Source organism: Manacus vitellinus, unplaced genomic scaffold (genome assembly GCF_001715985.3).
Source record: "Manacus vitellinus isolate BGI_N305 unplaced genomic scaffold, ASM171598v3 scaffold_4_pilon, whole genome shotgun sequence".
NCBI lineage: Eukaryota > Metazoa > Chordata > Aves > Passeriformes > Pipridae > Manacus > Manacus vitellinus.
The window spans coordinates 36,902,132-36,916,937 of NW_021940604.1; the positions used below are offsets into that span (position 1 = coordinate 36,902,132).

Genomic DNA, 14,806 nt, shown 5'->3' on the forward strand with positions numbered 1-14,806 from the left:
GGCTGAAGCATGAGAAGATGCAACTGTGTTGTTGGATCTGCAATGCAGGAAAAACACAAGCTTCTCAGATCAGTTTCTTGAAGGGCAAGTAGATTCTTCCTTTGGAATCAAATACGTTTACATTTACAAGTCTGGTATTACTTCACTCTATGTAATTATATACTGCGAAACATGAAACTGAAGTTGTTTTTGTGTTGTTTTGTTTTGTTTTTTTTTTTTTTCCATATGCAGAGTACTCGGTATCGCTGCCATGAACGGAGTTTCAGGCCGTGGGCAGGTACATGGCTTAGTTTGGGGTTTTCTGTGGGTAATGGCTCAGCAAGGGGATGCCACATCGATCCCACGGGTGTAAGACGCCCTCACCTGGGTCGGCCCCAGGCTGTGCTTAGCTCAGTGTCCTGCCTCTAGTGGCGGCCAAAGGGGATGTCGGGCGAGTCCATGTGAACTGGTGCAGCCCGTGGTGGTGCTCTCACAGGACACGCATCCAGCCCTCTGCGGATATTAAACTTTTCAATGAAAGTTGGTTTTAAATTCTGTATGTAGCGGCTCTGGGGGACATTCCATAGATTTCCCGAAGTGCTCTCGCTGTGTTCAGTGAGGAAACGCTCCTGCCGTGTGCCCGCCCGGGCGCCTCAGCCCCTTCCCGGCGCCGCGGCTTCGGAGAGGTCACCGCTCCTTCCTCCCGGTCTTGTAGGGCTCAGCTCTGGTTCCTGGGACACGAACGCGGACACACATCCCATCCGACCGACAGGCTCTCCCCAGCGCTGCCGCCGAGCCGGGCGGACTGGCGGGGCGGCGCTGTGGGCGCTTGCGGCGGCGCTCCGGCGGCTCCTCTGTGGTGCCACCGCGTGGGCGGAGAGCCGCTTCCCTTCCCTTCCTTGTTTGCCGGCGGGAGGTGACAGACCAAGAGCCGCGATGTGGCGGAAACGTGCTGGTGAGGCCCGGGGAAGGCATCCGCTGCCGCCGGTTGGGCTCCTCGCGGTGCCCCGGGGGCGGGACTGGGCCGTGGTGACCGCCCCCCGCGCCGGGCGCTGCGGAGGGACCGGCAGGGGTCGGGGGGAAGGTGTTGCCCTCCAGGTCGCGGCCCATTCGCTCCATGTAGTCCTGAGCTTTAGGGACTTGAGAGGATGGTGTTGATCAGGGCCTCTGGGGTATGCTTAGCCCGTCTCCACGGAGATATATTTTATCGAGTGTTTATTTGGAATGGGCGAGGGGAGGATCGTTGTCCCATTACTTGCAGCCAGCATCACCTGGATGTTTGCCCTCTCCGTGCCCGCGTTTTTAGTGGTGATACTTTTGCGGGGAGCGGTGAGTGTTGTCGGTGTTGGTTGAAGGAGACCGCTAGCACCTCGCTGCTTTTGCAAATGGCTGATTGTTTGAGGCATTAACCTTTAACATTTCAGTTTCCTACAGCGGCTTAGAGCTACAGCCAGCTCTTCGGCTTTGACACTTGACGTGTCGAAGGCAGACTGGGCCAGCAGAGAAATTATATGTAGATCATTGCTCTTGGTCGCCTAATCTGTGCGATCAGACTGTGGAAACTGCTTCCAGCTCAGGACATGGCAGTGTGTTCTTAAGCTGTGTGTGTGGCGAGGTGGAAGTGCCTCCCTAGCTCTGTGAAGATTACTGCCTGCGCTGGGGGCTCACGGGTGAACTGCAGCCGTGACAGAATATCCTTGCCTTCTCAAAAATGTTTGATGTGAATGTTATTGTCCCTTTTGTTAGTCAGACACAGAACATGGTGCTTAAAACTTCTGTCTAAGGGGCAGAGGCTGAGATTTCCCCAAAAGGGTGCTAACTGTCAAGATTATGATGCAGATCCATAAATCTGTTGTATCTTACTGAAAGTAATTTTCCTGAGTTTTTCATTTTTAGGTAATCAGTCAAGCAGTCCTTTACAGCATCTGTTGAAAGACTTACTGAACTCAAACAAACAAAACTTCACCAAAACCCACTGGTTTTGTTTGTAAAAGGCTTTCCCTTTTTTTTTTTCTGTCTGTTCCACTTATATCATGCTTTTAAAAGAATTACCCAGCGTGAACAGAGCTGAAAAATATCACTGTTTTAAAAACACTGTTTATCTTTTATTTCAGGCTCTTCGCCAAATTTCCCAGAGAACCATAAGCACTGCTTCACGCAGGCAGTTTGAAAACAGAGTTCCTGAGCATCAGAAACTTTTTCAGGTATTGAGTTGAACAATTTTAGTAGATTAACAAGGTGTTAATAGGTCAGTTGCATACATTTTGTTTCTAAAGAACTGGTCAGACTCTTCTTTACACATGAAGAGAGCTTTTGAAATCAGCTGTATGGTTATAGTGCTTGTAATCAGCAGTTATTTTCTACAGACACTAAGAGTATTTCTACATGTGCAGTTGACTTGCTCACTCTTCGGGGCTTTTTTACCCTATGAAATAATTTGTACCTGAGTTTCTTGTAAGTATTAGGCACTGTGCAAAGATGAAGTACTCTCAAAGGAGTTGAGATGGGGGAATATGTCCTAGGAACAAATAGAGAAAAACAGCAAGTGAGAGGACAGAAATACAATGAAAAGTTAAGCCTGAAATCTTACAGCTATATCTACAGTTTATAGATAAGCCCCATAATTCTTAATGAGGATGTAGTATTGTGTTGTTCAGTTATGAAAACCGTAAAAGTCTTAAATGGTTGGATTCATTCCTAGAAAATTATTGAACCTTTAAAAACAGCTTCTGAATTACTCTGTTCCTGATTGATAAGGCCACCAAGTGAGAACTAGTGAAAGCAGAGAACATTTAAGAAAATACTCCCAACTGTGAGCCATAACCTGGAGATGTAGCTTCATACTGAGGATGGACAGGGCTTCAGCAATGTGAAAGGGACAAAGTATATTAGAAGTCTCACTTTAATAGCTTTTGTATCTTCTTGCTTTCCTTTCCCCTGAAAGAGAAAGCCAGTCTTCTGAGACACTGTGTGAGGCACAGTGTTCATTGTGGGTCAAAGGGGGAAGCAGGATGTTGGTGATGGGTGAGGTCAGAGGTTCTGTTTCTGCTGGCAGAGATCTCTAGGCATATCTCTTCCTCCTCCCATTCCTTTCTTGTGGGACAGCAAGTTAAGCTGGGCTGGGTTGCAAGTCACTAGCACGGGAGCCTGGCTTGAATTTTAGAGCAGTGTGAACTTGTGACAAGGGTAAAGATCATGGGATCTGGTGCCTAGGAGTGGAGCAAAACAGTTTCCTGTGTGACACCAGGTGATAGGACAGACTCCTCCCCTTGTTGCTCCCTATAGCAGCGATTAACTACTCTGGAGATGGATGGGAAGCTTGTAGGGATGGTAATCACATCCTGTGCACCTGAGGGGGCTGGCAACTGGTGTCAGAAGTGTTTAGGCATCTGCCAGTCACTGCTATAGAAATGAATCATGCACATCATTTATAGTACTCCCCTAGTGAGTGCTCACCTGATAGCAGAGTGAAAGCTTTAAAGACAAAGTGGGACCTAAATAAGGTTCATTGTGTTTTGGGGGTTGGAAGGATAATGTGGGGAAGTAATTCCTCTTCTGGGTAATTGTAGTTATATTAACAAAATAGTGCAAGAATTGTATTTAAATAGTTTATTTTTGTCACTTGTTTCCATTAGGAGGATAATGGCCTCCCAGTGCATCTTAAAGGTGGTGCAAAGGATGCTCTGTTGTATAGAACCACCATGGTTCTAACGGTGTTTGGTAAGGCTAATACTAAAATCTTTATGCTTTGGTATAATTTCCAATGTGCCAATTTTAATATTATTAAAATACTTTCTCTTTGGTACAATCTCCAACATGACTGGTGTTTTCTCTGTAAATTAGTTACACAGTTCCTTTGGTTTGTTCTTTAGAACATGCAAAATGCATGTAGAGAGGGAAAAAACCCACATTTGGACATACTGTATATATTTATTTGTGCTTTCTCCAAGTTTAGCTTTTCATATGGCTTTTTTCCACACTGAGTACTGTGGGCTGAATACTCCTTTGGAATTCATGTATAATGTCAGAGAAAACGAGAACTACTTAGAAAGCCTATTCTGAAAAGGAGTAAAATGTAATTATAGCATGAAAGTAAACCATTTTTCTCACTAGCCTGACTCTTCTTAGTGCTGGGTGATACTCAGCGTACTGAGTTTTCATGTGGTGTGAAAACTAGCAGAATTATATCCAAGGTTCATAATACTGCATAAATTTAACCTTTATGTTGCTTGTTACATAATTTTGTAGTAGCCTGTAACTTAAATATGTTGATCTAATGGATTTTCAGTTCAGTTGCTTTAAGAATGAGTAACAATTACTTTATGATTGTCTGTGTAGGTCCCACAAACATGCCTCTCCCCACTCTTTTTTTTCCTTGTTTCTTTATTTTTGTGCAGCCTGTGCAGAGGTATTTAAAGATTTTTTTTCTTGATAATATGAATCACCAAAAAAAATAATTGAGACATGGCTATGGAAATGTGTTTTGTCTGAATTGCAGCTGCTTGTTGTCAGTATTTCTTCTGGAACAAACTGCAAAGCTGACTTGAAAGGAATTCTGTTTGCCAGTCTGAAAATATCTTTTCTGTCTCTTAATTCAGGAACAGTCTATTGTATGTATCATCTGGTTGTCTCTTCAATGCCCAAGAAGCAGAAATGATTCCAGTTCAGGATGCCTCAGTGACTAAACATCTCTTTGTCCAGTTCCATGTGACTATGGTGGCAGGTTATACTTATTATAAGCAGCTGGCTGAATGCTTGGAATCATAAATTAATTGTAACATGTTAACTGCAATCAATAAAGCAGTTTATACGTGGTGGTGTGGTGGTCTGGACTGTATCATGTGTTCCTGTGTGTGAGCATCTTCAGTCGTAGGCTTGCCGAGCTGGTGAAGAGAAACTAAAGGATTATTACTAAGTTTGCCAGGGTAGGAGAACCTCAGTCCATCGCAATCTTCATCTCAGTTTGATGCCAGAGCCAGCCATAGATGCCCAGAGCCTGAAGTGGAATTGCAGGTCAGCAGGAGCACCTGAAGAGCAGCAAAAGGACTCCCAGATGCTCCAGTCAGTAAGTCAGATTCACCAGGGACAAAACTTGAGTGCCTCTGTGCAAATGCACACAGCCTGGGGGGTGAACAGTTAGAGATGTGCTCTGACCTGCAGGGCTGTCATCTCAGTGGCAGCATTGACAAGCGGAGGGATGGCTCCTACAACTGGAGTGCTGGGGTGGAAGGACAAAGGCTGTAGGAAGGACGGGCAGGGGGACAAGGTGGTATTGCCCTCTCAGTGACCAGCTGGAGCACATGGAGCTCTGCCTGGGGATGGATGAGGAGCCAACCAAGAGCTTATGGGTCAGGATTAAAGGGAGGGCAGGGGCAGGTAGCAGTAGTGGAGGTCTGCTACAGGCCACCTGACCAGGAAGACTGGATCAGTCTCTCTATAGACAGACAGGAACAGCTTCACATTCACAAGCCCTGGTCCTCAGAGGGGAATTCAACCACCCTGGTACCTGCTGGAGGGACAACACAGGAGGGCATAAGCAATCCAGGAGGTTCTTGGGATGCATTGATGGTAACTTCCTTCTCTAAGTGATAGAGGAGCCAATGGGGACAGGTGCTATGCTGGACCTTGTTCTCGCCGACAAGAAGGGGCTGATGGTGAAACTGGAAATAGAGGGATTTGATTCCTGATCATTCAAAGGTGACAGTTTTTACTGTGTAGAGCTGATAACAGTGCCCTCTGCAGCTCCAGGTGCATAGAAGTCATCTCAGTTGAACTGACCACATTCATCTTCTAGATTTTTTTTTTTCAGTGGCTTTTCTCTGTTACAGCTGAATGGGGCATCAACTATATGCCTTGAGGCAGGTTATGTGCCTTAGCAATAACATTGTTGAGTAGTGCTCACCTGCTCTACTTGCCAGCAGAACTGTATGACAGCATATGTAGAGACAGAACAAATGGTTGATAAAGACAATGGTTTGATCAGGATCCTTTCTGAAGTCCTCCTCATTCACTGGCTGATGCGGTTACCAGCTCGCTGTGAGACTGACAATCACAAATGCAACTGAAGATCCGTCATTGTCTTGGGGGAGAAAAATTTGTGGTTTAGAATTGGGCAGAGATAGCCAGCAATAACTACTAGTTGCTGGCACGTATTTAGGAAAAACCTTATATCTGAAGTAGCTAGCCCTGTCAGTGAAAATTCCTGCTCCATGAAAAATGCTTCTAGGAAGCATCTTTAAGTTGGCAAGTATGAGAATCACTTGTAAGGTACCCCAATGCTTCTTCCTAGGTTGATTCCCCCAATTACCGGGGAAAATCATCATGGAAATCAATCGTAGCTGTGCATCCCTAGATAGGTTTTGTGTTTCTAACAGAATTTGTGCCTTTGTAGCCTTCCTGTCGAATTGCTACTTGTGAATTATTATGCCTGAAGTCTGTAAGAAATAGAGCTTCTAAAAAAACCCCAAATAATTTCATCAAAGTAATCCTTTTATTTCTCTTCTCAAGGGAACAATGGAATTTTCAAATATGAAAATGAGCTCAAAAATCTGGCCTCCCACTACAGTGCTATTTTAAGCCTCTTGTGGATTATGTTTGTTTGGAATTTTTTTTGCTATCCTGGAGAACCAGAGTATGCTTGTTAAACTTGAGGCAAAGTGGAAGAGAAGGGCCAGTGTACTCAGAACTCTCTAGTAGAACCAAAAATCTTAAAAGACAAGGTGAGTGGGAGAATATCCCTCAGTGGTAGCCTCTCTGCACAGGTGGCTTTGGCCAACTGTTTGACTAAAAGAGTAAGAAATGCCTGGATGGATGTGTTAGAAGGTGGTTTGGGAAGTAGGGTATGGCTTATTTTGAGATGAACATTGATGCCTACAAGAAAGAGAAACCTCACAGCACAATGAACTATACTTCACAGAATCTGAAGCAATCAGCCTGCTCTCTGTGACACTGGTAAGGCTTCTGCTGCTACCATGTGCCTGGGGTTACTGTCAAGATGTGGACCAAGTGATGGGCATCTGGAAGGCAGCATAAGGAAAGATCAAAATATTTTAAAAGCTCACATCCTTTCCTAACCACAAGAATTATTAAGAATATTGAAGGAAGGGCAATTGTTTAAATAGTCTAAATTATAAAAATCTGGTGATGAGCTAGGCAGCAAGTATGTGTTTGTGCAACTGAAGCAGAATGTGCCGCTGTTGCTGTTCTTGCACTGAACCATGTCTGAATCCACTGCGTGGGGATCAGTGGCAGCCTGTGAGCTGTGCTGCAGGGAGCAGCCCTGGTGGGATGGCGTGGGGGGGCTCATGCAAGCTGGGAAAAAGAGCTTCATACTACAAAGGAATCGCTATTTATAGACAGAGCCTTGAAATGTTACTTCAATGAATATTAAATGGCAAAAACTTGTTCTGGCAGAGTTGGATCTGGTAACCCTGAAATGTGTCCCTGGAGTCTGCAGCTGGAGGTCAGCGGGAGAGCGGGTGGAGACCGGGTGGCACTGCCAGGGCCATGCTGTGCAGCTGCCCAGCGCTCGCGGGGAGGCGTTCGAACTCCATGGGGCTGCCAGCACCTCGGGGTTTGTTCAGCTGCAGGAGCAGGAGGAGGAGGAAACCAAACAAGACTCACGGTCAGCTGCTCAGCACCATTTTACTGGACTGCATTACAAAGCTAACAGGGAAATTCCCATCTACTGTGTATTCTATGGATAGATTTATTTTGTTGCAGGCATGTCCACATCACAAGTCGCCAGAAGATGTAAACTGGCTGCCTATACTGCCTACACTGTCTCTAGGAAAAATATAAAAAGAGAGCTGTATCTTCTCTAGAGCTGAAATTATCTGAAGATCTTACCTCTAATCTTGCTGTAGGTATTCTATGAGTAGCAGAAAATAAAATAAGCAACATGCATTACCCCTTGCTAATGTGAAAAAAAATTAAAAGAATAAAATAGTAAGTAATATGAAGTCATGGACTTCTAGCAGTTAACATGTTTAAACTGTGTACTTTTCTGATTGTACTACTGCAGTGCTTAATTACTGCCATCTTTAAATAATTTTCTGGAATTAGGTGCTATACCTTACTGCAGTCCTACTTTTAATTTGTGTTTAGGCAATACACACAGTATCTCTCCCCTCTAAAAAATTTCATGTAAACTTTATTTGCTATTTCAAGTTAATGTAAAATTTATTTTTCAGTTACTGTTATTAGAAATGGGAGCTATCATTATTTAATATTTTGTTTTAAAGGATGGGAAAGCCTCCTGGAGTTGAGAATGTGGGAACGCTGTGCTGGCTTCCACTGAGCTGAATTGTTCTGCTTATCACCCCAAACACTTGGGGGACGTTTTCCATTAGATAGGCAAGAGTACTTCATCTCTTCAACCTTCCTTGTCGCCCTAATTTGCATTACTTAAGCTTTTAAACTTCTGTGTTTTTAAGGTTAACAAAGAAAGCTTAGGGAGGTTGCACTAGATGACTCACTATGGTCTCTTACAGTCTGACCCATTCTGTGATTCTGTGAAAGCTTAGTAGTGTCCCAGCTTTGTTAGAATGAAAAAAAATTGTTTATGGTACTTTAAGAGAAGTGACTATTCAAATAATAATGAGACAGATGAAAGAGAAGAAAATTAAATCCTCAGTGCTGCAGTTCTGGGTTCCACAATCCTTTCTGAGACTCCAGATGTACAGACCATGTTTTACTTTCTGCATTTGGAAGGTAGCTCAGAATATCAACTCTTAGAATGGTGCCCAGGGCTACATTTTCTTGGCTTGAATATATGTATAGATCCAATTAGCCTGACACAGACAAAAATTTCCCCAGTAAAAGTCTTAGGACTAATACTACACAGTAACACAGCACTGACTTTGTAAAAGACACTATGAAAAAGTTCAGAAACTCTTAGAAGTAAAAAGAAAACACCGAAGAGATCTCTTAAGTGTATGTTCTTATTTGTACTTTTTTTTCTGTTTCCAGATCCCAGAGTACAAATATCACTTTCCTAATGTTGCTTACCTTGGCTATCAATGCTCTGAACTATGAGAAAGCATAATGAATTTTCTGGGGCATTTTTCATGTCCTTCCTTACTCTCCCATTCTGTTACATATTAGAACTGGAAATTAACCTTCATAGTTGGTAGGATGAATCAGACTTTCAAAGGCAAAAGCAATCTGATCAACCTGACTTGACCCTAAAGAAGGTATTTAGGCAGTGAGTAAGTCAGAACCAATGTATCTTTTCATGTGCATGCTTGTGTGATTATTTTTTTAACGAAGTTCCTTTTAACAATAACACCACCTTCTCTAATCTAACTTGCCTGAGCCTTTCCACTTATTTTTTCAGCAGACAGTTAATTCTGCTATAAAAATAATGACTTGTCCAGAAACATAATCTGAGGAGAATCTCTTGGCTGGACTGTACTTTTTCTGAATGTAAGTATTCAAGTCTTCAAACTCAGTGGGCAGTACATAGTCTGTGATATGTGTTTTGGTCTTACCTCAATATTTTTCAAGAGTTACTGTTATTACTCACAGGTTTTCTATTAGACTAACTGATCACAGCCTTCCCCAAAACACATCTAAAGCTAAAGCACAATTGTACCTATTTTCTCAAAAAGATGTCCTCAACAAAAAGAGGTAATTGGCTGTGATTCCTGTTCATAAATGTTGTGAAAAATCAAATTCGTTCTCAGGGGCTGGGGAGGTACTTGAGGAAAGGAGTTATTTCACTGAGTCCTCAGTCAGGCAGTCCTGGTTTTAGATCCTTGAAGAATACTAGTACCTGTATACAGTTTACTCAGTTCACAAAGCATTCACTCCTATTGCATATAGCCTGCTGTGTCCTAGAGAAAACTGCCAAAGAGGGATGAATTTGTCCTTTGTTTATGTGTTTCTTTCTTAGAGTTCCAATCCACCAGTCTGAACTCTTTGAAATGTAGGTATCTTTCCTCTCTTCTGTCTGGTTTATCAGGGGCATCTAACCATCTTCCCTCTCCCTTCATGGTATTTTATTCTTTTATTGTAATGTTAACCCACTTTGGTATTTTCACTCCTGAAAGTGTCTGTCCGTTGCCTTGTTGGGTCTCCGTCTGCAGAAAAGGCAAGATGCTGTCTGGTAGGCATGGAAATAAATTGGAAAGTGATGGTCAGGGTTATATCTGGTAATATTTAAGCTTTACACATACCAGAAAATGGAAGGAGGTACAATAGAAAATACCACAGGAGACTTTGAGTTTTAAAGTTATCTAAGTTAAGGTTTCCTAAATAGAATTGTTGCAAACTAAGGATGAAATGAACAAGGTCACGGTATTGCTTTAAAAGCATATTGCAGCGTAAGTGCTCTCTTTCCTCTATGAACAACACGCGTTTGACTGCTAACAGAGTCGTAAACTGAGAGAGTAGAGTGATATATCAATCTAATAAGAAGGTATCCTTGCTGTTAAAGGTGTATTGAGGAATAACTCTCTTCTTGAGTCTGCCTGTGAAGCTCACCTAGAGATAGTTCCCTGTGATTTCAACAGGAGCAGCAGCAGAATATTTCCCTTGAAAAGTACGGTAAGGTGTTTAAATGAGATAATTTAAATGTGCTAATAGGGTTAAAATTTTATAGAGGACTTCTCAGGGCCAAAGAGACATAGTCCAGTTCTAATAGTACCTGAAACAGCAAAAAAACCCCAAACCACCAAAAACCAAAAAAACCCCAAAAAACTTGTATATGGCTGTTTTCCACATAAGTTTTCCCTTTAGCCAAGAAATCTGGCCTGTGCAGGATCCGAGGTACGCGATCTGTCTAAAATGTTCCTATTTACAGATTAAAATTTCTCTGAGTTTCTATGCGAATCTCCTGGTATCATCCTCATCAATGTGACTGTAATATGATTCCCAGATACTCAGAGGTGTCTTTTGGAACAAAAGCGAGAGAGGGAGATTCAGTGAGATTCGGTTGAGACAGTTTGTTCCTAATAACTGTGAGCAGCTTCTGTTCCTACAGGGTTCCAAGGAGGAGCTTGTGATTTCATCAGGACTTTTAAGTTACTAATGTGTTATTAATAATAATTGAGTTATATATGTTTATATAATATCAAAATAGTTCCACATTGTTTCATCTCAGCAAGAGCACTTACTCTGGATGACTAATGCTCTGGGACCTGAAGTTTATAATGGAAAGGCTGACACACACATGCAATCTTATCTATCACAGCACTATGCAAAAGGGAATTATATAATTAAAACATTTTAATGATCTCTATTGCTCAGTGGGAAGTTACAAGTCCCAAAGGAGCCAGGCCAACTGTGTTATCAAGGTTTATTCAGTCATCTCTTAGGAGCATTAGGGCACATATTGCTAAATATAGTGTGGTGTGCTAATATGTGCCATGTGTGGAACATTGCACTGGGACCACTGTGCCACAGAGCTGGAAAGCAGTGCACAAGGAAGTTAGCACACCTTCTCACCCTTTGGCTGAGATTTTCAAAAAGAAATGCCTAAGGTAGATTGCTAAATCCATACTCTGACATTTGCATAAATAGCCTGATATTTCAGAAGAGCAATATGAAGAAATTATCTTCTATTAAAATAATAAAATAGAAAAAATCTTATAGCAGCAGGAAAGGATTTTATTATTTTTGGAAATAATATGTATGACCATAATTAATTATGGAATGTAAATGCAGTTTCTGAAAGAAAGTTACAAAACTGGGGAGTGGTGCAGGAGAGACATCAACTGTATGACTGGGCTGCATATGATGTGTTTTACAGAGTTAGGCAGGAACCTCTGTCACAATCTGTGCCTCTTTGTTTGGGTCTGAGATCTAAAAGCAGAAAAGCAGGTGGGTAGAACCTGGAAATCCCTACCATCTAAACATCTTTTGATCAGCATCAGGCCCATTTGCTGGTCTTGTTCTGCTTCCTGGTAAGTATGTATTTACCTGAGCAGACTAGCACCAGCTTGGCACCAGTAGAAGATTTGTCTGGCAAAGGTACCAGAGATGAAAAGTGAAAGTGCTCAATTCAGTGCCTGAACTTGGGTGCCTAGCACCATCTCAGGCTATATTTGGGACATTTGCTTTGGGCTGGCAAATAGAACAGAAGACCTGCAGGAGACTCATACATTTGTGTTATAGCAACGGGGAACTAATAGGATGCCTGTGACACCCAAAACAGCACTGGAGGCCTGCCTCTGCCTCCTAAGTGGTCTAGAACAGTTTGAGATGTGTCACTGTATGTGGGTCCTGGTCTATATCTGGCAGCTCCACAAGAGATCTCAGATGCTGCAGGAAATTCAAATGGTTCTAGAGGCCAATGTGAAAGCAGCTGAGCCAAGCCCCATGCATAGTGGGTGGCCAAACTGCTCGGGCACTCCTGAGTTCATTAACTAGGTCTTCATCAGCCACTGCAGAAGTTTAGATGCTGAGCTCATGTGCAGGCACCTAAATGTATAATAACCCAGAAGCAAATACCAACTGAGGTAAGAATGCAGGACAGAGCAAAGGTGCAGTCAGTGTTCTCAAGCAGCAAAGCTGCGATGGAGGGGCGTGTGTCAAGGAGCACATGCCCTGTCTGCCTTCTCAGCTTCTCTGGAGGTTAGAGAAACATATTCTGAATTTTTTATCAAAAATAAGGTCCCAGCAGCTACTCCTAGCATAAGGGGACCTCATTTTGCAGCTGCTGCTCTTCCTAGCTGGGGAAGAAGAGCATGATGTAGTAAAGCCCCATGTTGTGATGTGCCTTAAGCAGGAAATCCCTTAAACACATTTCAAAGGGCACTGGGCAGAGGGTAAAGGAGCAACAGGTCAGATTTACCAGCTGAACATTTACACTCAAGAAAATGTAATAGCAAAGGATGAAACAACCTGGGTAGTGTTTCAGAGCGTAATTTGTGCTAAAAATCTTATTTTTTAAAAAATCCTGAGCAGATGAATTTATTTTTTTTTTTTTTTTGTAAAACAAAGAAGAGACACTGCAGCAAAAACATTTCTCCAGATAAGAAATATATGCAGAAATCAGGACAATGCCAGAAGCAAGACATGTTCATTAAACTGGGGTGGCTAAAGACTAACAGAGTGGCGAGGCCAGCTGGAGAGCATCCAAAAGATTGGAGGAAAGGGCATACGAGAGGAGATATTTTAACAGCTTCAAGTGAAACTTCTCAGCAAGCTGTAGAGGTGTTGATACATGAGAGAGCGCCACAATTCCAACAGGTGAAAAAGGCTGTCAGCAAAGAGTAGGTGGGAGCTTTCAAGTAACCTTTAAAAGTAGAAACAAAAGCCAATAGTTTTCTGTTTACACAACAGAGTAGTTCTGATACAGGGCAACATCTATTTATAATCCAAATAAATCTTATGTTCTGGTATTTGGAACTGTTAGCATTCAACATCTTGGGATGCAGCAGCCACAAGGCTGCATTAAGAAATGCTGAGTTAAATCTGCATTGTTTTGTTTTGTGTATTTTACTCCTTAGTCACTAGCCAATTACAACTTGTGCAAAAGAAACAGATTTCCTTTTTAAAGGTGGCTCATGTGGAGTTCATAAATGTCCTGACACGTGATATCTAGGCATTGCTTCTAGTGCCTGCAAGCTAAGCTCTTGCCCGACTCTTTTTTCCAAAACCCTCAAAACTTCCATATGTCCATCAACATCTGTTATAGATGACATGCAGATAAGAGTCCTATAGGTCCCAGGGAAATACATATAATCTGGGCTATCCAAATCCATGGGCCTGGTGCATTCCCTGGCTGTGTCCTAGCCCAAGTTTTGCCTCTTGTGCTCTTTCTTTTGGAAAGGAAAAAGCTGTGATGAATGCCACAACCTGCCAGTCTGGATATCAAGATGCTGAGATTGAAAATTGAGGAGTGTGGAGCAAGGATGGTGATAATCACAGAGTCCATCCCCCCTGAAGTTTAGAAATGGTCAAAAAACGACATGACTGCCAAATGCAGACATATTCTGAAAGCAAAAGGGGTTTTAAAGACTGGTGGGGTCTGTACCTCTGACAATCACAGGCAGGAAGGAATCTCCCAATCCGAGTTCTTTGCTCTCAGGCTGAGAGTTTGCAGAGATATCAGTTAAGCAAACAATTTTTCACACTTAAAGGAGACTATTTTTGTGGAGTCAGGGGTTGTAACTACATGATCTTCAAGGTCCCTTCCAACCCAGGCCATTCTGTGATTCTATGATCCAAAGATACAGGCTTCTCCGGTACAGGACTTTTTTTCCCCCTGAAATAATTTTCCCTTTTACTTCAGAGTAGACTCTTACTCTGTCAATCCAACTTATTTCTGACTGCTGTGCTCATAGTCACACTATGGACAACTTGCAACTCACCTAAAACAAGTTATTATCTATTGTCAGCCACTAAAAACAGCTCCCCAAAGTATGCTGTTAGTACTAGGTATGGTATGGAGGATTTCTCTTTGAAGTCCAGGGTACTTGAAATAACAGCAGATAAACTAAATGACCTCTCAGGATCTTTTCCAGCCTCCTTTACTATGGTTCTGTGCATTTGCATCAGATTCACTTGTTAGAGTGCTTAAGGTTTTGAATGTTTGTCCTGCTGAACTGACAGTTTGGGGCTGACCTTTAAATCCTCTAAACCTCCATGGAAAGATGTGCATTGGATAGAGTGCAGCAGCAGCTGATTACTCCCTCTTGAGAGCTTCCCTCCAACCCCAGTCCGGAATCTCTGCATCCTCAATGCCTTTTGTCTCTGTGGAGGAGTTAAGGACTGCATCAGTCGTTGGCCTAATGACAAAGATTCTGTCTTAAAATTCCCCCCATCATTAACTATTCCATTGTCTGCAACAAAAAGATCTAATACAACTTGAACTTTCAAT

The 14,806-nt window shown here is 42.6% G+C and overlaps 1 protein-coding gene across 1 annotated transcript; it reads left to right on the plus strand.

Annotated features, from left to right (window-relative positions):
- The first annotated feature begins 250 nt into the window (after window positions 1-250).
- LOC103754504 lies at window positions 251-4,797 on the plus strand. Its single transcript, XM_018078366.2, has 5 exons — window positions 251-277; window positions 695-934; window positions 2,094-2,183; window positions 3,615-3,699; window positions 4,578-4,797. The coding sequence occupies exons 1-5, from the start codon at window positions 251-253 to the stop codon at window positions 4,634-4,636; spliced, it is 501 nt and encodes a 166-aa protein (XP_017933855.2). The 3' UTR covers window positions 4,637-4,797.
- Window positions 4,798-14,806: the final 10,009 nt, after the last annotated feature.